Source organism: Narcine bancroftii, chromosome 1 (assembly GCF_036971445.1).
Source record: "Narcine bancroftii isolate sNarBan1 chromosome 1, sNarBan1.hap1, whole genome shotgun sequence".
Taxonomy (NCBI): domain Eukaryota; kingdom Metazoa; phylum Chordata; class Chondrichthyes; order Torpediniformes; family Narcinidae; genus Narcine; species Narcine bancroftii.
In genome coordinates this window covers 19115198-19141911 of record NC_091469.1, presented here as the reverse complement: position 1 = coordinate 19141911, position 26714 = coordinate 19115198, and the positions used below count along the sequence as shown (strand labels likewise).

The 26714-nt window shown below is 41.1% G+C and overlaps 1 protein-coding gene across 10 annotated transcripts in view; it reads left to right on the top strand.

Annotated features, from left to right (window-relative positions):
- The window catches only part of LOC138755360 (multiple PDZ domain protein), a 199200-nt gene that overhangs the window by 72786 nt on the left and 99700 nt on the right, over nt 1-26714 (top strand). For 8 of the 10 annotated variants that reach the window (XM_069921206.1, XM_069921221.1, XM_069921254.1 and 5 more), the window contains exons 15-19: nt 3291-3461; nt 10463-10543; nt 18932-19120; nt 19311-19520; nt 23021-23143. In XM_069921206.1, coding sequence (XP_069777307.1) covers nt 3291-3461; nt 10463-10543; nt 18932-19120; nt 19311-19520; nt 23021-23143 — 774 coding nt within the window. The remainder of the gene's footprint in view (nt 1-3290; nt 3462-10462; nt 10544-18931; nt 19121-19310; nt 19521-23020; nt 23144-26714) is intronic. The other 2 variants (XM_069921259.1, XM_069921198.1) reach the window with 1 other exon arrangement.

Sequence of the window (26714 nt, the reverse complement as noted above, 5' to 3'; positions counted from 1 at the left end):
TGGGACAGGCCATGGACCGACTCGATTGTGGGGTGTGACTGAGCGCTGGCTATCAAATTACTTTTCCCACCAATGCTAAATTTGGACATGTAGGACAAGTGTCTATGCTGCCAGCCTGACTTGTGATTGGTGAAAATTTTGAATTTCCAACCTTCGAAAAATTAACAGAAGTGTCTGACCACTAGGTACAACGCCAGTAGCTCTTGTCGAAAGCACTATATTTGAGCTCTGGTGGGAGGCAGAGGTGTATTATAAAAAAGGCCAGGGATTGCCACTGGCCTTCAATGAGCTGTTCCAGTATGACTCCAACCGCTGTGTCTGGGGTGCACTAGGAGGGTGGTATTGACCAGCACATCTTTGGCATTCTGGAATGCTCTTAAAGGCTCATTGTCCCAGATAATGTCCTTTGACTTGTCTGCCATTAGCACAAAGAAGGGGTGAATGATGCAGGCCACTGCTAGTATGAATATGTGAAAAATGTTTATCATACCGGCAAATTCCTGTAGCCCCTTTGCTGTTTGCGGCTTGATGAAGTGCTGGATCACCTCAACCTTTCAGGGAGGGATGTTGCCCCATGTTTGTGTATTCTGTGCCACAGGAAATCAATAGTTTCCAGGCCAAATTGGCACTTTGCAGGGTTAATTGTTGAGCTGAATTTGCTCAACCGGATGCACAGTTGTCTCAGGTGGGTGGTGTGGTCTTTGTGGCTGTGGCTAGTGATAAGGATATTGTCTAAATAGGTAACGCAAATGGGAGGTCCCAGCCCATTGCATCCATCAGCCACTGGAAAGTTTGTACCACATTTTTCAGCCTGAAGGGGATGCCTAAGAATTGTGGTCTTGGGGACATCCTGGGCTGAACTGGGATTTGGTGGGACCTCCGGATGAGGTCCACCTTGGAAAACACACGTGTCCCGTGCAGGTTGGTGGTAAAGACTTGGATGTGGGACACAGGATATCTGTCAGCTGCAGTGGCCTCGTTGAGGCGACGGTAGCTGTCACGTGGCCTCCATCACCCTGCTGTTTTTGGCACCTTGTGGTGGGCAGAGGCCCAGGGACTGTTGGAGTGCCACACTATCGCTAGCTCCTCCATTTTCTTGAACTCCTTAGTGAGGGTGAGCTTCCTGGAAGGGAGCCAGCAGCATGCCTTGGTGTGAAGCAGGAGGGCCTTCAGTCAGAATGTGATGCCTTACCCCATGCTTTGGCTCGGCCGTGGGGAACTGTGGTCCCACTATTGAGTGAAACTCTGCCAGGATGCAAACAAACTCATTGCCAGAAAGCATTATAGAGTCATGGTAGGGGTTAGGTAGTTTGGGTTCCCCAGAGGTAGAGTTTGAAAAGTTCTGGCATGCACCAAGCGCTTTCCCTTGACGTCTGTGAGCAGGCAGTGGGCATGAAGGAAGTCAGCCCCCAGAAGCAGTTGCGCCACTGCCATGAGGGTGAAAGTTCATGTCAACCGGCTGTTGCCAAACCAAAGGGGGATGGTACGGGTACCAAAAGTTTGGATGGAGGTGCTAGCTGCCCTCAGTGGTGGGCCCTACTTGCCATTGTGGGTGTTGAGGTCTGTCGGGGGGCAGGATGCTTATCTTGGCCCCAGTGTCGACCAGGAATCGCTTGCCCGAGAAGGAGTCCCAAACATAGAGTAGGCTATCATGTGGGCCAACCACCGTAGCCATCAGAGACAGTTGGCCAGGGCATTTCCTATAAACCCGCAAGGTGGGCGGCATCGAAGGGCCACTGCTCCCCATCGCTGATGATAATAGCAGAGTTGGCCTGGGATATTGACTTGTCTCTCCGCTGGTCATGGCTTAGCAGTTGACTGTGAGTGGGGCTTGCTGACCTGGTCTACGACGGCACTGGTATCCTCTTTGCTCTCCAGGGCATGTCTGCCCAGGCTGCGACACTCCATGAGCAAGAGCTGGATATCCTCAGGCAGTTCCTCCAGAAATATCTGCGGAAGAGAAGGCAAGGCTTATAGCCCTCAGTCAAAGTGAGCATTTCGCTCATTAGGGTGGACAAGGCTCTGTCCCCCAATCTGTCCAAGTGCAGCAATTGGGCAGCGTGCTCATGCCAGGAGAACCTGAAAGTGTGGGTTAACATCTCTTTGAGGGCTGCTTATTTGCCTTGCTCCAGAGACTGCTGTAGGAAGTCTACGACCCTTGATGCTGTGTCTTGATCAAGTGTGCTCACGATGTATAAGTAACGGGTGTTGTCAACGGTGTATGTTGAAGCTAGAACTGAGCCTCAGTGAGCTCGAACAACATGTGTGGCTGTGACACCCAAAACTTTGGGAGCCTAAGTGAGACCACGTGGATGGCCGCTGACTCCGCCTGGTCCATCATCTTTGGGTCCAGCTACTGGTTGGACCTGTCGGGGTCACCAATATAGTGTGTGCTACGTGAGTGTGGAGAAGAACAGCATGTACACACAAAGCCTTGAAGTCGAGACTGATTTATTGCACTGGCTGTCGCGCTTATATGGGCCCCAGGTACTGACTTCAGAGCACCGCATCATCGGAGCGCCGGCTTGGATTGGCCAGAAATTTCCACTGCAGCTGGCTGTCTTCCTGCCATGCAGAAGGTCATGGACAAAGGCTGGTGTCGCCCCCAGGTCCACACAGTCGCCACATTCGATGGCCATTTTGTGGGCCGGTCCACATCTCCATTCATGGGCTGCTACACTCTGCTAATAATTGGACGGAACATTTATTCGTTTATTTCAAACACAATTCTTTAACTATTTACTCTGTTAACAGCAATGCTTGATCCTAATTCAATATTTTTCCTTCTGTACAAGGTGTGATTTAATTATATATATTTTATTGTAGTGTTTAATAATTTGTCTGCCTCTTGCAGGTGCCAGCAAAATGATTCTGGTATCTTTGAAAAGATATACAAGGGATAAATGTTATTGTAACACTTTTGGAACCAGAACAAAATTTCATAAATTTCTACTCTATATCTGAAAATTATTTTGATAAATATTTTAGAATTAAACCGCATGCCTTCCAATGTATAGAGAGTAATTTCTCACATCACTCATCAGTATTATTGTGATTATCTTTCATTTACTAAAATTTACTTTTGTTTTTGTTAGAGAATTAAATAACCTCGAGAATGTTAGTTGAGATTGTTGAATTGTTTGCACAGTGATAATGCAATTTAAAAACATTGGGTTAAATTAATTTGGCCAGGAGAGAATGTTTACTTGAATAAATTAATATTCTAGTTAAACATGATTAATTTTAATTTGTTTTATCAAGGAGCTCACTGTTCTTTTGCTGTATCTTAGGTGAATAGTATACCACTCCTAGGTAAGAATCACAAGGATGTTGTCAGTATTCTAAAGGACTTGCCTATCAGTGTCACCATGGTCTGCTGCCGTCCAATCCTTGAGGTCAAAGGAGAAACTGGCATTGATCACATGGTTTCCATAGAAGAACCCATTCAAGCAACTGAAGAGGTATTGTCTTGACGGTATCGCTTGCACTAATATTTTTATTCGGTACAGATTTTAAAATGATCTTTGTGCATTCTACCATGAAAGTAATGTTTGCTTCACCTCATTGGGTTTTTGTAAATATTATGGATCATGCAGAATTAAACTTTTATGTTCTGGCTTCAATACAAGTATTTAAGTTCAAGATTGAAAGATCACGTAGTTTAGATGAGTAATCTGCATGGCCATGATGGGTGATGTTTTGCTCATTCGCACAAGGCAGAGATAAATATATTAAATAAACAAGTGATGTTTATTTTGAAAATTATTCAAAAATTAATGATCTTGTATCTTGTATTCATTCATAGTTCATTCCACTTGTAGGTCCACCATATTTTTTCCCACCTGAATTTTTCCTGAACTGAGTGCCAAAACTTTTAATCCCCTTTTAGACAGTGAAGCCATTTAATTAGCGTGTGACAGACCCATGTTTAAAGCCAGCTTGGGTTCACACTGAACCAAGAAAAGCCGGATCATTGTGACCTTTTACATATGAACCTGGTGCAAAAGTAGGTGGGACCTGCAGGATTATGGCATCGGTGTCCCGGGAAGCTGGGTAAGCCTTTTACAGAGGAGCCGTTGCATCGGCTCTGATACTACCTACCTACCTTGGTGGGTGATTACCGAGATGAAAATGACGCCCCCACCCTGCATCCTGTGTACATCATATTCATATAGGTAAGTGAAGTGGTTAAAAGGCTGTTAATTCCTGTCTTTTAAGGACAGTTTAAAAGGGCCATTAGGGTGACAACCAACTACATGGCTCTGGGTCAGGAAATGTTATGGCCAGATTTGGAGATAACTTGAATGAGTAAAAAAAAAATGCTTCTTTCCTGCATGCTGTTTTTCCCATTCATTCAAGTGAAGACTGCTCCAAATGCACCAAGTGTTTTGTGGGTTGTAGATACACTGGGTTTAATCGTTTAACAATTCGGTTTGAACATTATGTTTAATAATTCAACAAGTTAGTTCAAATGTCATTATCCCCGATCAAAAACGTGAGTCAACCTGCTGACTCAGAGAGGAAAAGCAACTGCCCAGCCTCGCGTTACCAGTCCGCTACTCCCAACCCATCACGAGCCTGGCACCCGCTCCAAATGACAGAGAACTAAGTGGCATGATCTGCCACATGACCCCTTCCCCCCCCGCCCCCAAGGACCGGAGTATTGGAAGTGGTTAGGTTGTCGAGTTGAGGGGTTTGGTCGTGATGGTGGATGCCCTCTGCGGCGGGATTGTGCCACTTGGTCAATGTCCAAGTTTGCCAGCTTGAGACAGTCCACAGAGACAGTCTCAGGTCTGCCACCCACATCGATGATGAAAACAATGGCATCATTTTGTAGTACTCTGATGGGCCCCTCATATTGCTTTTGCAGTGGTGTATGGTGGGAATCTCAGCGAAGAAAAATGTACTGGCAGTTCTGGAGGCCGGGTGGGATATACGTGGTTGTGAGACCATGTCGGGACGTTGGGACTGGAGAAAGATGTCCACAAGCTGCTGGGATGAAGTTTCCTGGTGCCATAAGTGGGGCATCATACACCAGCTCAACTGGGGAAGTTGCCAGGTCCTCCTTTGGAGCAGTGCGTATGCCTAGCATGAACCACGACAATTCGTCCATCAAGTCTGGGTCGTGAGCCATGTCTTGAGGGATGCCTTCATGTGCCAGTGAAAACGTTCCACCCTGCTGTTTTCTTGCAGGTAGTAGGCCATTGTGTAGTGCAGCTTAGTGCCAAACAGCTGGGCCATTGCTAACCACAGCCTAGAGATGAACTACGCACCTCTCTCAGAGGAGATGTCTGCTGGCAAGCCGCCAGTGGGCAGTGAGGGCGTGTGCACAGGTCACAGTGGAGGTGTCCGAGAGTGGGATGGCCTCTGGCTATCTCGTGAATTTGGTCATGATGGTGAAAAGGTGGGTGACACCTCTGGATGGGGGCAGCAATCCCACGATGTTGACATGGATGTAGTTGAAACGTCAATTTGTCGGGGTGAAGTTCTGCAGTGGCGCCTTAATGTGTCACTGAATTTTGGAGGTTTGACAGGGGATACACGCTCTGGCCCAGTTGCCAACCTGTTTGCACAACCTATGCCATGTGAACTTGGCTGCAAAAAGTTTCTTTGTTGCCAAATGGAAGGGTGAGCTAGACTGTGAATCATGTCGAAGATCTGAGGTCATCAGGCAGCGGGTATGATGGGTCTTGGCTGTCCTGAAGACCTATCACAGAGAAGTGTGGCGTCAACAGGCCCAAATTTCTTTATCCTCTTGTTGGGCATCTGCCACAGGTGGGTAGTTGACTTGGGGCCAGAGTGTGGATGGCATTGATGGCCTTGTGGATAACACATCTGTGACCTGGTTGCTTTTGCCTGTGATGTGCTAAATTGAAGTTATGTATTCCAAGATGTAGGTCAGTTGATGTAGGTTGCTGTTGGGCTGACAAAGGATCAGAAACTTTGGCAAATGCAAATACGAGTGGTTTGTATCTATGAAAGCTGTGAAATCCCTGCTGTCGAGAAAGTAGCAGAAATGCCGATAGCGAGCTCCCGGTCGAAAGTGCTGTATTTCTGCTCGGGGATTCTCAGGCGATGACCAATAAAGGCAAGGGGCTGCCAGCTACCAATGATCAATTGCTACGACACTCCACCCACGGCTGTGCAAGATCCTTCAACCATGAGAGTGGTTGGTGTGTTGGCCTGTCTATTTACTAGCATTGTTGCCTTTGCCAGTGCTTTCTTGGTGTGTCCAATGCGGTCAAGGCCACGTCGTTCCAAATGAGTTTTTTTGGCTTGTTGGCCAGGACCTTCAAAAGTGGTTGCATTATCCTGGCTGCTGTGGGCATGAAATGGAGACCGTGCCAACAAACTCTTGGAGATCTTTCACAGTAGAGGGTTTGGGAAACTTGCGAATGGCCTCAAACCTTGGATGGAAGCAGGACCACTCTGTGCTGGTGATATGGTGGCTGAAGAAGTTGATGGAAGTAAGGCCAAACTGACACTTGGCAAGGTTGATCGCCAGGTTATACTCGTCGAGCCTCTGGCAGAGCTTTTGGAGATGTGCATGGTGTAACTGGAAGAGCAGATGGCAATAAGGATGTCGTCTAAGTAGATGTACATGAAGTCGGGCCTGCAGCCTGTTGTGTCCATAAGCCTTTGGGAATCTTGAGCAACGTTCTTGAAGCCAAATGGTATGCAGAGGAACTCAAAGAGCTTAAATAGGGTGATGAGAGCCATCTTAGGGATGTTGTCTGGTGGACTGGAATCTGCTGGTAGACGTGTTCCTGGTCAATCTTAGAAAATATCTTAGAACCATCCAGGTTTGCCGTCAGCTGTTGTAATCTTGTTAGTCCCCACAAAGTCTCCAACCCCCAGACGTTTTGGGAACCTTGTGAAGCTGGGATGCCCACAGGCTGTTTTAGTGGTGAACTATGCCAATATTCTCTATCCTGCAGAACTTGTCTTTGACTAGTTGGAACTTGTCAGGGGGCAGCCTGCATGCGGTGCAAGGAGTGATGGTCCGGTGGTGGGGATAATGAACTCTATCCCATGCTTGGGGCTGGCCTTTGCGAACTGGGGAAATTGGCTAGGATTCTGGCATATGTGTTGTCAGAAAAGGTCACTGAGCCAAGGTGGGGTGCAGTCAATTCAACATGGCTTAAGGCGATTGATTCAAATGACTTAGAATTGATGATATTTTTTCCTTTCAAATCGACCAGCAGGGAGTGCCCCTGGAGGAAATCGGCACCCAGCAACGGTTGTGAGATGTTGGCGGTGGTAAAGGTCAATTTGAAGTAGCAGGAATTGAAGTTGAGGGGGATCGTCGTACCCCATATGTTTTGATGCTGCTGCTGTTGGCAGAGGTCAGGGGAAGCCCTTTCTTTCCAGAATGAGTGTCAATGCTCGAGGTGGGCAACACATTGATCTCCACTCTTGTCTCTATGAGAAAATGCTACCCCGAATGATGATCCAAAATATAGAGGAGTCGATCGTTTTGGCTGGCTGCCATTGGCATTACCAACGGCCAGCTGAGACATTTCCTGGATGCATGCAGGGTGGTAGGCATTGTTGGGCTGTGGAACCCATCTTTGGTGGTAGTAGCACCACTTTTTCTTACTAGCGCTGTTTGAGGCTAAAGTCATTATTGCTCTTTCCATGGATGCTGGCGCTGTCCTTATCACCTGGCAAGGTACAGCTGCCTCCCGGTTGATGGTTGCTTCCCCCTGCTGTTTGTCTTGGAGTAGTACATTCACACAAGCTGCCAGCTGTTGGGGGTCAGTAAAATCGTCATCAGAGAGGAGCAGGTGGATGTACAGCAGTTTTGACACCTCATTGTGGCGGGAGATTCCGAATGTATTCTTGAGGAGCATTTTGATCTCTTCATACTTGTTGGTCGTTGGTGAAGGTACTCGATGATGTGCCCGGTGGTTTCCTGGTCCAGCGCACTGACCACCTTGTAGTACTTTGTGGCATCGGAAGTTATCTGGCGCATGTGGAATTGTAGTTGTGATGTCCAGAAGGTGCGCAGTTTGAGTGAAACTATGCTCTGTAGACCTGAATTTTCTCCTTCCAGCATTTTGCAATACAAAAGAAGCCATTTTGGATCGTCGGGGTCACCACTGCAGCCATTTGTGGGTTGTTCAAACACTGAGTTTAATTGTTTACTAATTCAGTTCAAACATTAAGTTTAATCATTCAACAAGTCAGTTAAAATGTTGTTATCCACGGTCAAAAACGCAAGTTGACCTGCCAGTTCAAAGAGGAAAAACAATCACCCAGCCTTGCTCTACCTGTCCGCTTCTCTCAACCCATCACGCGTTGGGCACCCACTTCCGTGAGAGTCCCAATCTCCAAATGACGTTTCGAGAACTAAATGGCGTTATCCGCCACACAAGTTTAACTGGACTCAGGCTTAGCAAGTAGCCTTCCCAGCTAAAGTGTTAGAAAACCTTTGGAAGTTAACTTTGTCTCTTCCTCTCATAGTCTTAGGAAAGATGACGATATATTAAAGGCCCCACTCTATCCTGGTCATTCTGCCTTCAGCCTTTCATTGAGCTGAAGAACACGAGTTTGAAAACGTGAGCCTCCAGATTCAGACATTTACTTTCCTGCTGTTATTGACCTCTAATTGATAAAAAGATCAATCTCTGGCATTGCTTTAACTGTACTTTTCTCTAAATCTGACATGTCTTTATAACACTGTGAAGTATTGCAACAGTACAGTCTGAAATTAATTTTATTATTACCCAACCTGCTATACTTAAATACGAGTTGACTTGCCTGCATGGCAAGAAAAACAAAACTTTCAACAGCATCTTGGTACATGTGACAATAAACAAATCAATTCAGTGTAGTCCCATTGTATTCCATCAGCAATCCACTATCAAGAGAGACCCATGCTGGTCGTGCTGTCATGATTAATGCATAATTTGACCTTTTCTTTTCTTTGGCTTGGCTTCGCGGACGAAGATTTATGGAGGGGGTAAAAAGTCCACGTCAGCTGCAGGCTCGTTTGTGGCTGACCAGTCCGATGCGGGACAGGCAGACACGATTGCAGCGGTTGCAAGGGAAAATTGGTGGGTTGGGGTTGGGTGTTGGGTTTTTCCTCCTTTGCCTTTTGTCAGTGAGGTGGGCTCTGTGGTCTTCTTCAAAGGAGGCTGCTGCCCGCCAAACTGTGAGGCGCCAAGATGCACGGTTTGAGGCGTTATCAGCCCACTGGCGGTGGTCAATGTGGCAGGCACCAAGAGATTTCTTTAGGCAGTCCTTGTACCTTTTCTTTGGTGCACCTCTGTCACGGTGGCCAGTGGAGAGCTCGCCATATAATACGATCTTGGGAAGGCGATGGTCCTCCATTCTGGAGACGTGACCCATCCAGCGCAGCTGGATCTTCAGCAGCGTGGACTCGATGCTGTCGACCTCTGCCATCTCGAGTACCTCGACGTTAGGGGTGTGAGCTACAATGCCATCATACGCCACACATTATTGAATGAAGGATAAATATGCATCAAAGATGCATCAGGTAAGCATTTACAGCAGTTGAACAGATTGCATGGTACTCAGGCCCCATTGGTGAATAATAATAGCAGAAATGGAATACATTCTGATAAAAATCAAAGATAACAAAAGTATAGGTGTTGATGTGGACGTGGAATCCAGTGATAGAGGAGGCAATTGAGCTTTGTCATCTAGCGAGATGTAGGAGAGACTGGGCTAATTTGCCATATCCTTTCAAGTCTGAGATTGTTGGTCTTGAAAAACAATTGATGAGTGTGTACAGGCGGGTAGAAACTTGGTTGAGAGAGACAAATTGTATTGCATTTCTGTTTATTAATCTACAAAGTAAATCATTGATAAGCATTTAGAGAGATCTTTCCTACACATCAAACTAAAACATTAACTATTTTTAACTTCTTCACCTTTTGATGTTTCCACAATTTTCTGGTTTTTTTTTCCCATTGCATCTACTCTGCTTGCCAATCTGTTTGTAAAAAGCACTGCAAATTCATGTACTTTTAAATTTTAGAGATACAGCATGGTAAAAGGCCCTCTGGCCCATGACCCCATGCTACCCAAATACCTACAAACCCTGTACATTTTTGGTAGGAAACCTGGGTACCCAGAAGAAAGTGCAAAAGTTTGTAGACACTGTGATTGAGACCTGGAGAATACCCATTCAAGTCTCAAGAAGAACATACCAACTCCTTACAGACAGCGCTGGATTCGAACATGTGTGGCACTGTAATAATGATGCGCTAACCATTACGTTAACTACGCCACCCTGCTACATTAAACTTGTTGCCTTTCCATAATTACTGAAGGAAATTTTGCTGACAAATTCTAGATGCTCCGTTTCCTCCAACTTTCTGATTTACATTTTAATAAATCATAAACTAGGACTGTTTTACATTATAAAATGTTACCATGTATACAATTTGGCAGAAATGTGCAATTCAAAAGGATATGTTGGAATCATTTTCAGGTATTAGAGTTTCTATCTTCAGCACCTCTGTCGTGGAGTAAAGATCAAGGGGAACCAATCGATGACAAAGAATTTTTGGAGGTATTGATTATTGTTTGTCATTTAAGTTGGACTTAATATTGAATCAATCTATATCAGAATCTTTGTTTTGCCATCCATGCTAAGTTTAAGCAGAAGTCCAAAAACAGGTTACGGGGGGAAAAAAATAGAAAATGCTAGCACAAATCAACTAGTCCGTTAGCATCTGTAGACAAAAAAGAAACGTCGTTTCAAGTTGTGGACACTTTAGAGCAGGGGCAAGTTTTCTGAATAGAGCTGATAGGAGGAGCAAGGGACAAGACAAAAGACTGGGGATAGGTTGAAACAGATGAAATAATAAGAAGAACTGTGTTCAGGAGGTGTATTATTGGTGAGAAAAGGTACATTAGTGTGATAAAAGAAACTGAGAACAATTTTTAAGTTGGAAAGTTTGGGTTAATTCCAGAAAATTGCAAAGTTGCCCTCTACAGAAGATAAGGTGTTGTTGCTCTAGTTTTCATTTAAAGTTGTTGTTGAAGTGGAGGAGGCTGGAGTTAGAATAGGAGAATAAATGGAGAATAAATGTGGCATGCAACAGGAAACTCAGGATCAGTCTTGCAAATTGACTGCAGATACAGTGGAAAACAGATACATAGTCTTGAAGCATATCTGCAAAGAGAACTAACAATTACTCTAAATGTGTTTAGGGATTAAACTAACCTTAAAATTTCACTATTGACTCTGCCAAAGTTTTTCATGATTTAAAGTTTAGATTTCTTCTTAGCTTGGATCTCTTAAAATGTTAAGAAAAAAAAAAGGGACCTTTTGTCAAAGCTGCTACCTTGAATGCTAGGTTTCTCATTATAAATTTGGAAAGTAATTTCAGTCAAAATGTAACACCGGGAACTCTTCTGTCTCTGTTTCCTGGCTGCAGCCAGTTGCATGATGAGACAGGTTGTTCATTGAGTTTATAAACTTATTGCAACAAGCTACATTCATAGAGTGCATGTGGGAAGTGGAAGAAATTGAAGACATGATGAGATTGGAAAGGTCATGGAGGAGCAGTTTAATAAGACATCACATGGGAAGTTAAGAGTACATGATTGGAAAAGTTGGGAAGACTAAAACTTGTGGGAAGATCAGAGGATTGTGCAAGAAAGCAGAAAAAAATTGGAAGGTAAGGTGTACATTGGATTGTGGACTGCAGGTGAAAGGGGTAAACTTCATGCAGCTGTTATTAAAATTGATCATTATCAACTCATTTTCAGAATTGTATTAAACTTAATAGATTAAGCGGTATGTCTGTAAAGTTAGTGCTCTATGTTGAGTGTCAGATGAGGAGTCCATGGGAGACTGAGCCTCCCCAACGCTTACATTTGCGCCTGGAACACCAAAATACAGCTCTTCAGACACTGGGTTAGGTAACTGGTGCTGCAGTTTGATGACATACGGCACATTAGAGAGAGTGAAGTGATAGACAGGAGCTACAGGGAGCTAGTAGAGAGCACCTCTTGACATCCACCTCAGCAACTAGTACATCGTTCTGGATAGTATGGAGAGGATAACCATGGTGACTGGGTCCATGGCACTGAGCCTGTCTTTGTAGTGCAGAGGGAGAAGAGCATACAATAGTGCAGGAGATTCTATAGTGTGGAGAAACAGACAAGAGATTCTGTAAGCTTGATAAAGACATTCGGATGGTGTATTGCCTCCTTGGTGCCAGGGTTCGGGATGTCTCCATTCGGGTCCAGAGCATTCTGAGGGGAGAAGGCAAACAGACAGAAGTCTTGGTACATGATGGTACCAATGACATAAGTAAGATCAGTGAAGAGGTCCTGAAGAGAGTACATAGGGAATTAGGAAGGAAACTGAGAAGTAGGACCTCTAGGATGGCAATCTCAGTTTTATTGTCTCTGCTTTGTGCTGGTGAAGGCAAAATCAGGCCGATAAATCCGTGGCTTAGGAACTGGTGCGGAGGGTAGCCTTCAGATTCTTGGATCATTGGGATCTCTTCTGCAGAAGGTGCGACCTATACAAAAAGGATGGGTTACATCTGAACCCAAAGGGGACCAATATCATGGCGATCACATTTAATAAAGGGAGGATTTGATCTAATTTGGCAGGGGCTTGGGAACCAGAGTATTGAAGGCGGAAGCAGCAGTAAATCAAAGATGGTGTGCAGCAAGGATGACAGGCAGGAGATGATACAAATTGTAGACAGAGAGATAACAGAGACATAGTGCATTCAACAACTTAAAGAAGGTATACTTAAATGCACGTAGCATTAGAAACCAGGTGGATGATCTTGTAGTACAGTTAAAAATTGGAGGGTGTGATGTTGCGGCCATTACTGAGTCGTGGCTGAAGGATGGATGTCATTAGAAGCTGAAAGTCCAAGGATACATGGTGTATTGGAAGGCTAGGCGGTTAGGCAGAGGGGATGGCATGGCTCAACTGGTAAGCAACAATATTAAATCATTGGAAGGAGGGAACATAGGATCAGAAGAGGTAGAATCCTTATGGGTTGAGTTAAAAAATGGTAAAGGTAAAAGCGCCCTAATGGCAGTTATATACAAGCCTCCAGCAACCAGAATGTGGACTACAAAATACAACTGGAAGTACAAAAGGCATGCAGATGGACAACATTACGATAATCATGGGGGATTTTAACATGAAAGTAGATTGAGAAAATCAGGTCGGTACGGGATTTCAGGAGAGAGAGTTTGTGGATGCCTACGGATTGGCTTTTTGGAACAGCTTCTTGTTGAGAATAGATAAACAAGACATTTGTGGGTGATGAGAGAACTTAAAGCCAAAGTAAAAGCAAAAGAGAGGGCATACAAGGAATCAAAAATTAGTGAGAAGATAGAGGAATATGAAGCATTAAAAAAACTTAGAGAAGGCAACTGAAAAGGTGATTAGGAAGGAAAAGAGAAATTATGAAAGGAGGTTAACAAGTAATATCAAAGGGGATACTGAAAGCATTTTAAAGAGAAAAAGAAAGACAAATGTAGACACAAAACCGATAGAAAATGACGCAGGAAAAATTGTAATAGGGAAACAAGGAAATAGCAGAGGAACTGAATTAATATTTTGGATCAATCTTCACTGTGGAAGACATGAGTAGCATACCAGACTCTAATGCTCTCTTGGAAGAGAAGTGAGTGAAATCAACATCATGAGAGAGGAAGTACTTGGGAAGCTAAATGGTCTAAGGGTAGATAAGTCTCCTGGACTGGATAGACTGTTCCTTCAGATTCTGAAGGAGGTAGCTATAGAGATTAAGGGGGCACTAGTAATAAACTTCCAGGAATCAATGGATTCTGGCATTTTTTGGTGGACTGGTGGATCGCAAATGTCACTCCACTGTTGAAGAAGGGAGGGAGGGAGCAGAAAGAAAATTATAGACCTATTGGCCAGATGTCGGATGTTGGGAACCTGTTGGAGTTGATTGTCAAAGGTGAGTTTATGGAGTATCTAGAGATGCATGACAAGGTAGGCCCATGTTGGCATGGTTTCCTTTAAGGAAAATCATGCCTGACAAATCTACTGCAACTTTTTGAGGAGATTATAAGTAGGATGGACAGGAGATGCAGTGTATGTTGTGTATTTGGATTTTCAAAAGGCCTTCGACAAGGTGCCACACTTAAGGCTGCTTAACAAGATGAGAGAACTTATCAAGAAACAGAGAATGAGAATAAAGGGAGCCTATTTTGGTTGGTTACTGGTTACCAGTGGTGTTCCACAGGGGTTGGTGTTGGGGTTGCTTCTTTTCATATTGTATATAAATGATTTGAATTACGGAATAGATGGCTTTCTGGCTGAATTTGCTGCTGATACCAAATTAGGTATTAGGGTGGGAGGTGCTGAGGATGTAGAAAGGCTGCAGAGAGACTTGAATAGATTAGGAGAAGGGGCAAAGAAGTAGCAAATGAAATGCAATGTTGGAAAGTGTACAGTCACACACTTTGGTAGAAGAAATAGATGGGCAGACTATTTAGATGGGGGAAAATTCAAGAGGTGCAAAGGAATTTAGGAGTCCTTGAGCAGGATACCCTAAAAGTTAACCTCCAGGTTGAGTTGGTGATGAAGAAGGCAAATGCAACGTTGGCATTCATTTCTGGAGGAATAGCATATAGGAGCAGGGATGCAATGATGAGACTCTAGACCACTGGTTAGTTCTCACTTGAAGTACTGTGTACAGTATTGAGCACCTTATTTCAAAAGGATGTGCTGGCATTGAAGAGGGTTCAGAGACGATTTACTAGAATGATACTAATAACATATGAGGAGAATTTGTCAGCACTCAATTGTACTAATTGGAGTACAGAATGATGAGAGGACACCTCATAGAGACATTTTGAATGCTGAAAGGCCTGGCCACAGTGGGTGTGGCAAGATTGTTTCCTATGGTTGGAAATTCTAGGACCAGAGGGCACAACTTCAGGATAAATGGGTGTCAATTTAAAACAGAGATGCAAATAAATTTCTTTAGCCAGAGGATCATGAGTCTCTGGAGCTTGTTGCGACAGATAGTTGTGGAAGCGAGGTCATTGGGTGTATTTAAGGCAGAAATTGACAGGTGTTTGATTAGTTAGGGCATCAAGTGTTACAGGAAGAAGGCCAGGAAGTGGGGCTGAGTGGGAGGATGTATCAGTTCATGATAGAATGGCAGAGATTTACTGCGCACATGACCGAAGTATTATGAATTAAGTGATAGAGCCCATAAAGCTTTAGCATGGCAACTCAAAGCGGAGCAATTATCAAGAACAATAATAGCAGCAAAAAAAAAAATAAACTGGTCAAATTACATATTAAAAGGCAAGAAATTAATGATGATTTTACGAATTTTTATAAACAAGTATATCAGTTTGAATCTTTAAAGGATGAGGAAAAAATAGATGAATATCTATCACAAGTTACATTGCCTGAATTGAATGTCGATGAAAAAATGAAATGATCTAATTCATTTACCGATGGTGAAGTATATAATATTTTGATGTCTATGCCAAATAATAAGGCTTCAGGAGAGGACAGTTTCTCTCTGGAGTTTTATAAAGAATTTAAGGAGTTGTTAATTCCTGTTTTTATGGGACCTTTGGATCGAATGAGAGACTCTAACAACTTACCAAAATCTTTTAAAACAGCAGTAATAACAGTTATTCCAAAAAAAGGGAAGATCCTTTATTACCATCCTCTTATAGACTGATATAGTTATTCAATACAGATTATAAAATTGTATCCAAATTATGAGCTAACAGATTAACTAAATATTTACCTAAATTAATAAATATGGATCAGATTAGCTTTATTAAACATAGAAGATCTGCAGACAATATAGTTAAATTTATAAATTTATTAGATGTAGCCCAGAAAGAAAAAAAAACAGCAATGGCAATGGCTTTAGATGCAGAAAAAGCATTTGATAGACTAGAATAGGACTTTTTAACTTAAAGTATTGAATGCTTTCGGAATTCCAAATGACTTTATAAATTGGAAAAGTGCTTTATAATCATCCAAAAGCTAAGGTGGTCACGAATAGGCAAATATCTAAACCTTTTCTATTAGAAAGGTCATCTAGACAAGAATGCCCATTATCACCATTTTTATTTGCATTGGCTATAGAACTATTGGCAGAAGTGATAAGAGATAATGAGATTAAGGATTTTACGATAGAAGATAGAGAATATAAAATTAGCTTGTTTGTAGATGATATTATATCTTACAGAACCAGAAATATCATTGAAGAAAATGAAAATGAATATGATTTGATATCAGGTTGTAAAGAGTGAAGTGATGCCTATGAATGATGGGGACTATACATTAAATAAGCAAGTAATGAAGTTTAACTGGCAAAAGGAAACAATTAAATATTTAGGAATTAATATTGATAGAAATTTAAATAATTTATTTAAATTGAATTATCTACCATTACAAAAAGAATAATGAATATTTAAAGAGATGGAAAGATTTACAATAACTTTAATAGAAAAGGTAAATTGTGTAAAGATGAACATTTTTCTGAGGTTGCAATATTTATTTCAGTTATTACCCATTCCTATCCCAACAAAGTTTTTTCAAGTATTAAATAAAAGTGTAAGAAAATTTATTTGACGTGATAAAATACCAAGGATAGCTTTGGAAAAAATAACTTGGAAATTTGATCAGGGAGGATTATGGTTGCCGAATTGTAAAATTTATTATCAAGCAGCTCAATTAAGATTTCTATCCTCCTGTTATCAAATTGGGGAGAAGACAGCGTTGGTATATATTGAAATGAATAATATAGGAGAACTAATCCAGAACATTTTTTTTGTATAAATGGAACAAGGAACTTTTGAAAGGAGTACCAATTTTAAAACATTTATTCAAGATATGAAATGGAATTTGTATACAAAGAGGAATTAAAAACTACCAAATAGCTAAAATGATGTTAAAGCAGAATCCACTTACTTCTTTTACTTTAAATAGTCCTTTCTTTGATATCTGGCACAATAATGGGATAAAGAGAATAAAAGATTGTTTCTTAGGTTATTTTTTTCTTGACTTTTGAACAAATGAAAGAGAAATACAATATATCAAATAAAACTATTTATTCATACTATTATCTTAAATCATATTTAAAAAAGAAATTAGGCATGAATTTTAGACTTCTGGAACAGAGCCCATTTGAGTATTTAATAATTCATATATTTATTGAGAAATTTATTACAGATATGTATATACAATTACAAGACACAATGCAGAAAATAAAACTAAGTAAAAAAAAAAGGGAAAAGGATTTAAATATACAAATTCATGATAAGGTCTGGTCTACATTGTGCCTGAAGAGTGTAACTAATACAATTAATGTTAGATATCAATGGTACAATATAATTTTTTTTACACCAATTATACTACATTCCGTATAAATTACATGGGCTCAATTCAAATTGCTCTGACAAATGTTTGAGATGTAACAAAGAAGCAGGATCCTTATTACATGCAGTTTGGTTTTGTGAAAAAGTGGGGAAATTTTTGGAATATTTGAATATATTATTTGGATAAATTATGAAGATATATATATTCCAAAATATCCCAGAATATTTTTGCTTGGTGATTTATATGACATTAATACTAAATTGAAGTTAGACAGATATCAATGAAAATTTTTGAGTGTAGCAATAGCGGTGGCACGGAATGTATGGCAGTTACATGGAAGTCAGATACTTTTATAACTTTGGATAGATGGCATACGGAAATTCAAAATTGTATACCATTGTGAAAAAAATTACTTATAATTTAAGGAATCAAGCTGAGAATTTTTATATGATTCGGAAACCATATATGGATTTCATCAGTAAGAGTCCATCCACGTTGTCCATAACACTAACTCTTCTCAATTAATATGTACAGGATAGAATAATATGTTAAGAATATATGAATAGTGAATGATAAATAAATTCAGGTGGTTTTTTTTTCTCTTTTTTTCTGTTTCTTTTTCTATGGGGGGATGGGGGATAAAAAGAAAAATTTATAAAATACATAAATGTTAAATTCTGTGGACGGTATAAGAATTGCCTGATGCTGGTGAACTTGGAGGAGTGAGAAGTGAGATTGGACTGTGAATCAAAGAACTTTCCTGAACATATACACATTACATACACATGCGCTTAGAATTAGAAGGGTGTTTAGGTTTGTTAATAGTAATAAGTTAAAGTTTGATCCTGTTTTTATGTTCAAAGAAAATTAAAAGCAACTTTTGTTTAAGTAACCATTTCGCTTGTTGAATTTCTGTTGCTACTGGGTTTTGGGGTCCTCTGGGCCTGTAACAATTCTTTGTTTCTTGTCCTGAAATGTTTCACATGCATATTCCTATTGGCCCTTGAATTCCAAAGCTTTTAATTTTATTCTTTGGCTTGGCTTCGCGGACAAAGATATATGGAGGGGTATGTCCACGTCTGCTGCAGGCTCGTTGGTGACTGACAAGTCCGATGTGGGACAGGCAGGCACGGTTGCAGCGGTTGCAAGGGAAAATTGGTGGGTTGGGGTTGGGTGTTGGGTTTTTCCTCCTTTGTCTTTTGTCTTTTTATTACTCAGAGATACAGCACGGCCACAGGAAGGCCCTTTGGCCAACAAATCCATTTCTACTAATGCTGCTTTAATCTCAATTTTTATTCTCCCACATTTTCATGAACTCCTCCCAGATTCTACCTCTCACATACACATTAGAGACAATTTACAGTGGCCAATTAACCTACAAATGCACATGCCTTTGTGATATGGGAAGGAAGCTTGCAGTCAGGAAGAAGATGCATACTACATTCAGGTGGCAGGAGATGTCAAGATTGAACCTGGATCTAGTGCTGAGAGGCAGTGGCTTTATACTGCCCTATTGATAAACTGATTATGTGATAATTGAATGCTCTTTGAATATTCACCTGTTTTTTTTTAATGTTGCTGTTTTTGCAGATGCAAACAGATGCTAATGAATTAACAACATGCTCTGAGACAGGTAACAGTGCTGTGGTTGATATGAATAATGAGCAGAATTGTGTGGATGTACAAGGATCTCACCTAGCTATGTGGGAAGATGAAATCCAAAACATAGAATTGGAGAAAGGTAGTTCTGGGCTTGGCTTCAGCATTCTGGATTATCAGGTAGGCAGTGTGACAGAACCTCCACGGATTTAAGTTGTTTTATTTTAAATTGTGAATTCATTTTTCAAAGGAAATATAAATTATATAGAGATTTTCTTGAATATAATAATCACCTTAGGTTAAATCAGAGATTTAAAATAAAGAGTCTTCTTGACTTCTACCTTTAACGTGTTTGCACATGAAATCACAGGATCCGGTTGACCCACTTCGGACAGTCATTGTGATTCGGTCGTTGGTACCTGGTGGTGTGGCTGAACAAGATAGTAGACTTCTTCCCGGAGACCGGCTTATGTTTGTCAACAATATTAATCTGGAGAATGCTACCCTCGAGGAAGCTGTTCAGGTGCTGAAAGGTGCATCTGGAGGCACAGTTAGAATCGGAGTAGCCAAGCCTTTACCGGTATGTTTGCAAAAGGTTTAGCAATGCAAATTATTACAGCATACATTGTGGCAATCTTCCAATGTACAGAGAACAAACTCTGTTTACAATCTGATATTTTGCATTTGACAGGGCCACATATCCAAAATATTTAGATTCATTTGAAAAATTTTTTTTGCTTATTTTTTGAATATAATCTGGATGAAATGAAAGAATATTTCTGGGTGTGATGCATTGAACCATAGCAGCTGCCTGAAATTTGAGCTGTGCAAAAGAGCTCCAGTCTTGCTTCAGGGTTCTTTAATAAAAATGCTTGAAAAGTTAGGTGAACTCTATTTTGAATAAGCTCTGATCATTTTTTCCAGCCCTCGAGTACACCTGAAAGAGACTGCTGATAGTCAAGAAAGGAAATGGTGGAGCAGATTTGTTTTCATACATCTTTTTCTGCAGTGGCACGTGAAGCAGCAGAACTACAGTGGGCCACTCCCACACCTGACAAAAACCTTATGCTTCTCACTTCCCCTGGTGGAGCTTAGCAATATGATTTTTTTTAAATTTTAGAGATACAACACAGTAACAGGCCATTCCAGCAATGAGCCCATGCTACTCAAATGCACCAATTAACCTACAAATGCCATACATTTTGGAGGGTGGTAGGAACACCCAGAGGAATCCCACTCAGGTCACAGGGAGAACTTATAAACTCCGGATTCAAACCTGGGTCGTTGGCCCTCTAATAACTTTACACCAACTGCGCTGCCCAGGCAATATCAGGGCAGGCAACTGTGTGCAGTGTTAACTCCCAGCCCCTACTCTCTTTGCCCATTTGCAACAGGTGGAAACAATCTTATGTAATATACTTTCAATTAAGTTGCAGGACTGTGAAGAGTATTCTCATAAAGGTTTCTAAAATCATGGGCATGGATTAAATGAATGCTCATAGTTTTTTCTTTCCAGGATAAATGATTCTGCAACCTTTTTCACACTGCTGATTCTGTGTGGGTTAACCGGCTAATTTAGCGAGTTCGTTCCTGGTAATTGTGCGGTGTAAACCATCCCAACCTGGCAGAGTGAGTTAAATTCAACCAGGCTCTGACTCTTGGTGGGGGCAAGTGTCATTGCCCAGCTGAGTTAACTCACTAATCGCCTTCTGGCTGTGTGAAAGCACAACCTGCAATCACATTGTCACTGCTGGAGGCAGGACCCCCCTTAGAATGCCATCTTGCTGATTAACCATGTAACTCATGGTGCAGTGGGAAAGACTCCTGAGCACAACATGCCCAGTAAGTTTATCCACTTTCTTGGAGGGTTGGCAGTGTGAAAGGGGCAACTAGAGGGCATAGATTTTAGGTGAGAGAAGAGAGATTTAAGAGGGACCCAAAGGGAACTTTTTCCCTCAGTGGATAATCTGTATCTGGAACAAGCTGCTGGAGAAAACTATTGACAAGGATACAGTTTTGCATTTCAAAAGACATTTGGACATATATATGGGTAGAAATGGTTCAGATAGATATAAACCAAATGCCCAGAATGCCAAGCATGGTCAATTTGAACTGAACTGTCTGTTCAGTGCTTTATGACTCGATGACTAAATCCCAGGCTTCATTTTCCCATTCATTGTCCTTTCTTGTTGCTTTTTATTTCTGTTGGATATTTCCCCTTCCTACCTTGCAACCAGTTTCCCCATTCATTCTTATTTTTCCCTCTTTCTCCTGCCCTATGTTGCCCTCATTGCTCCACTGATCTCCATTCTTCTGATTGGTTCCCAGTGTTGTAAGTGGAGAGGTGAAGTTTGGAAACAATCCTGAGAGATCCATCAGGCAGATTGTCAGGTTCATCTGAAAAATTTCCTTCAGCCATACGTTTGGCATCAATTAATACATCCTCATTATTAGAAAAAAATATATTTGGGGATAAATACATTTTAAAAATCAAATTTAATCTTTTGTTCAAACAAGATTGCTTCCAATGTGATGTATAGGAATTTAATTCAGGTACTTCAGAAAATAAGACTTCTGTCATTTCTAAATTAGACAATAATCCTTTAAATCCCATCATCCAAACTGAACATTTCACCCAGGTTTAAGAAACATACCAATCAAGTGCAAAAGAAATTCAAGGTGGCATTTTGTCTTCTGATGTTATTGGATTGCTGCGCTGGATGGGTCACGTCTCCAGAATGGAGGACCATCGCCTTCCCAAGATCGTATTATATGGCGAGCTCTCCACTGGCCACCGTGACAGAGGTGCACCAAAGAAAAGGTACAAGGACTGCCTAAAGAAATCTCTTGGTGCCTGCCACATTGACCACCGCCAGTGGGCTGATAACGCCTCAAACCGTGCATCTTGGCGCCTCACAGTTCGGCGGGCAGCAGCCTCCTTTGAAGAAGACCGCAGAGCCCACCTCACTGACAAAAGGCAAAGGAGGAAAAACCCAACACCCAACCCCAACCAACCAATTTTCCCTTGCAACCGCTGCAATCGTGTCTGCCTGTCCCGCATCGGACTGGTCAGCCACAAACGAGCCTGCAGCTGACGTGGACTTTTTTACCCCCTCCATAAATCTTCGTCCGCGAAGCCAAGCCAAAGAAGAAACATATATATATATATATATATATATATTACTGTGATCTGAAAAATTGATAAATGTAATCTTTAAATAAAGCATAATTCAGCTCAGCTGTGTTTTTGAAACTGGAAATAATCAATTTGATTTAGTGGTTAATTTACTCCAGAGGACTGGCCTTGTAAAAATACATTAAGCAAATTTCAATGTAACTTCTTGCGTTAGTTAATTTGACTATTCCGCAATAACCTCTAAGGAAGCAGAGGAAAATAGTACTGATTGTTCTTGAGGCATCATCTTATAATTGTTGAAATTTAATTGAATGTTTAAGATAAATGGACTGAGGCATGATCTAGTATTTTGTTGCACTTGTATGTTGTGTGAGTAAATGCTAGAAAATGGTTTAAAAAAATTACATTCCTATCTGGTTGGGGGGCCTTTAAATGTTGTGGACTTCTTTTTTTGTCAGTAATTAAAAGACAGATTTTTAAATAACCTTCTGGTATTTTACATCAACAATATTTAAAATGTCTCCATCCAGTTTTTAGATATTTTACCAATTTCCTTATTGTTTGAAGTTTTTCTGAAAAATTATGGTGCCGAATAAATTGTGATGAGTATATGCAGGAACCTGGAGCAAAAAAAGTTTTTCTTAAAGCTTGTTGTTTTTCCTTTGTGTATTATATGGCAAAAAATTCCAACATTTTCTCATTTTAAGGGAGTATATACATTTTTCTTGAAGGATGTACCCCTTTAATAGTCAATAACCTGTGAAGACCAGGCCATTGCAAATTGCATTGTCAACCTTGATAGGCTCATTAAGGAAAACTTAGTCTTTCAAATTATGTTCTTTGTTTGTTAAATTAACCTGAAGTTTAAAAAGAAAATGGTATTTTAGTTTTGTGTTTTGCATGTCCATTGCATGCGGTATACTCAAAGTTCATTTTTTTTCCAGCAGTTTTCTCCAGAGGAAGGGGATGTGTTCTCTAATGAAGAATCCATACTCTCCTTTGATCATCCTGGTGAAGGTGATGAAGAAGATGTTCATGCTGCTGTTTTTCGCGCAGAGTTAGCAATGGTTAGTTGACACTTCTTTCTGAGATGGTCACAGTTACATCTTGTGAACTGCTTTACTGCTGGCATCATAAATAATTACCATATTATATTTTTGGTCTTGCCTGTGGGAGTTCAAATTAGACTTGAATTGGCTTGTAACTGAAGATCAAGGAGACAGGAGCCGAAAGGGACAGATTAATCCATGGCTCTGTATAATCCTTCATAGACAGCATGATGTAATATGACGAATTCTGACCAGCACTATTTTTAATGCAAAATGTTTTAGCTGTAGTGCAGCATCTGCTTACTGATACCTGCATTCCAAATATTAAGCGATGAAGTGAAATTGCAGAAAGACTGGAATTAAAAGAAAAGAGTTGGGTGAATGTTGAATGAGATTTTCAGTCTACCCTTTGGAACCAAGAGTGTAGACAGAAGTATCCCATTGTCATAGTCCATATAAAATTTAAGAAAGGGGTTCTGCTACATGGCTAAGTGGTATGAAAGTTGAAATTAACAAGCATATCCATGTTAACAGTCTCTTTGGCTTGGCTTCGCGGACGAAGATTTATGGAGGGGGTAAAAAAAGACCACGTCAGCTGCAGGCTCGTTTGTGGCTGACAAGTCCGATGCGGGACAGGCAGACGCGGTTGCAGGGGAAAATTGGTTGGTTGGTGTTGGGTTTTTCCTCCTTTGCCTTTTGTCAGTGAGGTTAACAGTAATCTCTCAGTTATTACTTGAGACATGTGGAGATTGATTATGGGGTCTAAGGTTAAGGAGTTGAATGTATCATTGAAAGAATGGTGGATGAAAGAGTTTTAGTGTTTGGGATACTTTGGAAAGCAAGAGCTCTTGCATTGGGACAAACATTATTTGCCTCCTGCTGCGAAATTAGATAACTATGGCTGCAGATAGGGCTTTAAATGAAAAGGAAAATAGGTTGTTAAAGAAAAAGTTAGAATGTTAATGAAGAAGGAAAGCTAATTCTGCATTGTAGCAATATGATTATTGAAAGGCAGAGTATAACAGAAGTTGGAGTTTTTAAAGTCAACTGTAGCCACATAAATGGCAATACAAGGAAAATGGTTAAATGGTCAAAATTCAAGATTATATAAATGCAGAAAGCCTTCGAAACAAGACTGGTAAAAAGATGGAAAAAATTGAGTGTAGAATGAAGTAATAACCATTACAGACACATTTGTAAAATGACTTAAGTCTATGAATTCCAGTGCACTTGATATTTCATTGATAGAGGTGAAAGTTGGCTCCAATCATAATGATTGTTATCAGGAAAATTACTTTAGCTTAGAAAATCAGCCAGTAGAAACAATGTAGGAGGTGACAAGAAATTATTAATAATGGTAATTTAGATGTCAATATTTATGATGATTTTGGACAAGTATCAGTATATTAATCAGAACATTAATTAAAACATGAAAGAAGTGTAGCAAGAGATATGCTATTTCATAGATAGCTCTAATTTTCATTTCTAGTTTTGAGGACGAAATCATGGAGTACATTTGCGTCCATTTTCCAGAACAATATTGTGTGAATTCAAATAAGGAGAGGATTGTTTTTAGATGAGGTCATGTAGAAAAGAGTGAGATTAATTCATGGTCTCCTAAGAAAAAAAAAATCTTTTAGTAGATGAACAAATATTTAAAGAAATGTATTGCTTTCCTCAATGGAGATACCTTCCTTTTTCTTCTTTTCTTTGGCTTGGCTTCGTGGACGAAGATTTATGGAGGGGTAATGTCCACGTCTGCTGCAGGCTCGTTGGTGACTGACAAGTCCGATGCGGGACAGGCAGGCACGGTTGCAGCAGTTGCAAGGGAAAATTGGTGGGTTGGGGTTGGGTGTTGGGTTTTTCCTCCTTTGTCTTTTGTCAGTGAGGCGGGCTCTGCGGTCTTCTTCAAAGGAGGTTGCTGCCCGCCGAACTGTGAGGTGCCAAGGCGAGATCAGCCCACTGGCGATGGTCAATGTGGCAGGCACCAAGAGATTTCTTTAAACAATCCTTGTACCTCTTCTTTGGTGCACCTCTGTCTCAGTGGCCAGTGGAGAGCTCGCCATAGAACACGATCTTGGGAAGGCGATGGTCCTCCATTCTGGAGACGTGACCTACCCAGCGCAGTTGGGTCTTCAGCAGCATGGATTCGATGCTTGTGGACTCTGCCAGCTCGAGTACTTCGATGTTGGTGATGAAGTCATTCCAATGAATGTTGAGGATGGAGCGGAGACAGCACTGATGGAAGTGTTCTAGGAACCGTAGGTGATGCTGGTAGAGGACCCATGATTTGGAGCCGAACAGGAGCATGGGTATGACAACGGCTCTGTACACGTTGATCTTTGTGTATTTCTTCAGGTGGTTGTTTTTCCAGACTGTTTTGTGTAGTCTTCCAAAGGCGCTATTTGCCTTGTACATGAACTACTCTTTGAAGACGATGCCGCTTTAGTTGCCCATTCAGAGGCAGCTCTCCAGCGCATGACATCCTGTTTTGTGGAAACTGCCAAAATGTTTGGCCTGGAAGTCAGGCTGAAGAAAACTGAGGTCCTCCATCAGCCAGCTCCCCAGCATGACCATCAGCTCCCCCACATCTCCATTGGGTACACAGAACTCAAAACGATCAACCAGTTTACCTACCTCGGCTGCACCATTTCTTCTGATGCAAGGATCGACAAAGAGATAGACAACAGATACCTTCCATCAAAGTATAAAGAATGCAGGAAAATGGATTGAACAGTGGAAAATTAGGAAATATCAGGGACATCAAATGAATATTTTAAATGCGTCTTGGTGGAAGATACTACAAGTACAGCAAAAGTTTTGTAATTTAGACATACAGAATGGTAACAGGCCATTTCAACTAACGAGTCTGTGCCACCCATTTTATATCCCATTAACCTACACCTCCGAGACTTGAACAGTGGGAGGAAACTGGAGCACCCGGAGAAAACCCATGCTGAGACGGGAGAACCTACACGCTCCTTACAGACAGTGCAATATTTGAACCCTGGTCCAGTCCTGATTGCTGGTGCTGTAAAGGTGTTGTGCTAACCACTGTTCCAACAGTGCTACCCTTTATAAATTCAAAAAAGAAGGGATTTTAAAATAATCATTTCATAAATATAAAATAGTAAACAAGAAAGGATTTTAAAATAATCACTTGAGAGGAGATATCAGATAATAAGATTGATTGACAAATTGGATATGCTTGAAGGTTTACATCCTTGGATTCTACAAGAAGTGGATGGATGATTCCTAGATTTTGAAATGGTCAAAAAACAAAATGGCTGTTCAAGAAAGATGAGAGAGAATAAACAAAAGTCTGTTTAGTTCATGAGAAAAGTGATGCAATCCATTATATAAAAAATAGTAATTAGATTTGATTTCAGATTTACTGTCTGAGTACATACTTGACATCACATGCAACCCTGAGATTTATTTATCCTGTGGGCAACGCAGAATTACCACTTATTGCGAACAAAAATATACAGCATACACATGTAAACAAATAAAAAACTGTAAACAGACAATGAATGTAAACAGACTGTGCGATACAGAGAGAATAAAACAGAGCGCACTAGTAAGAGTC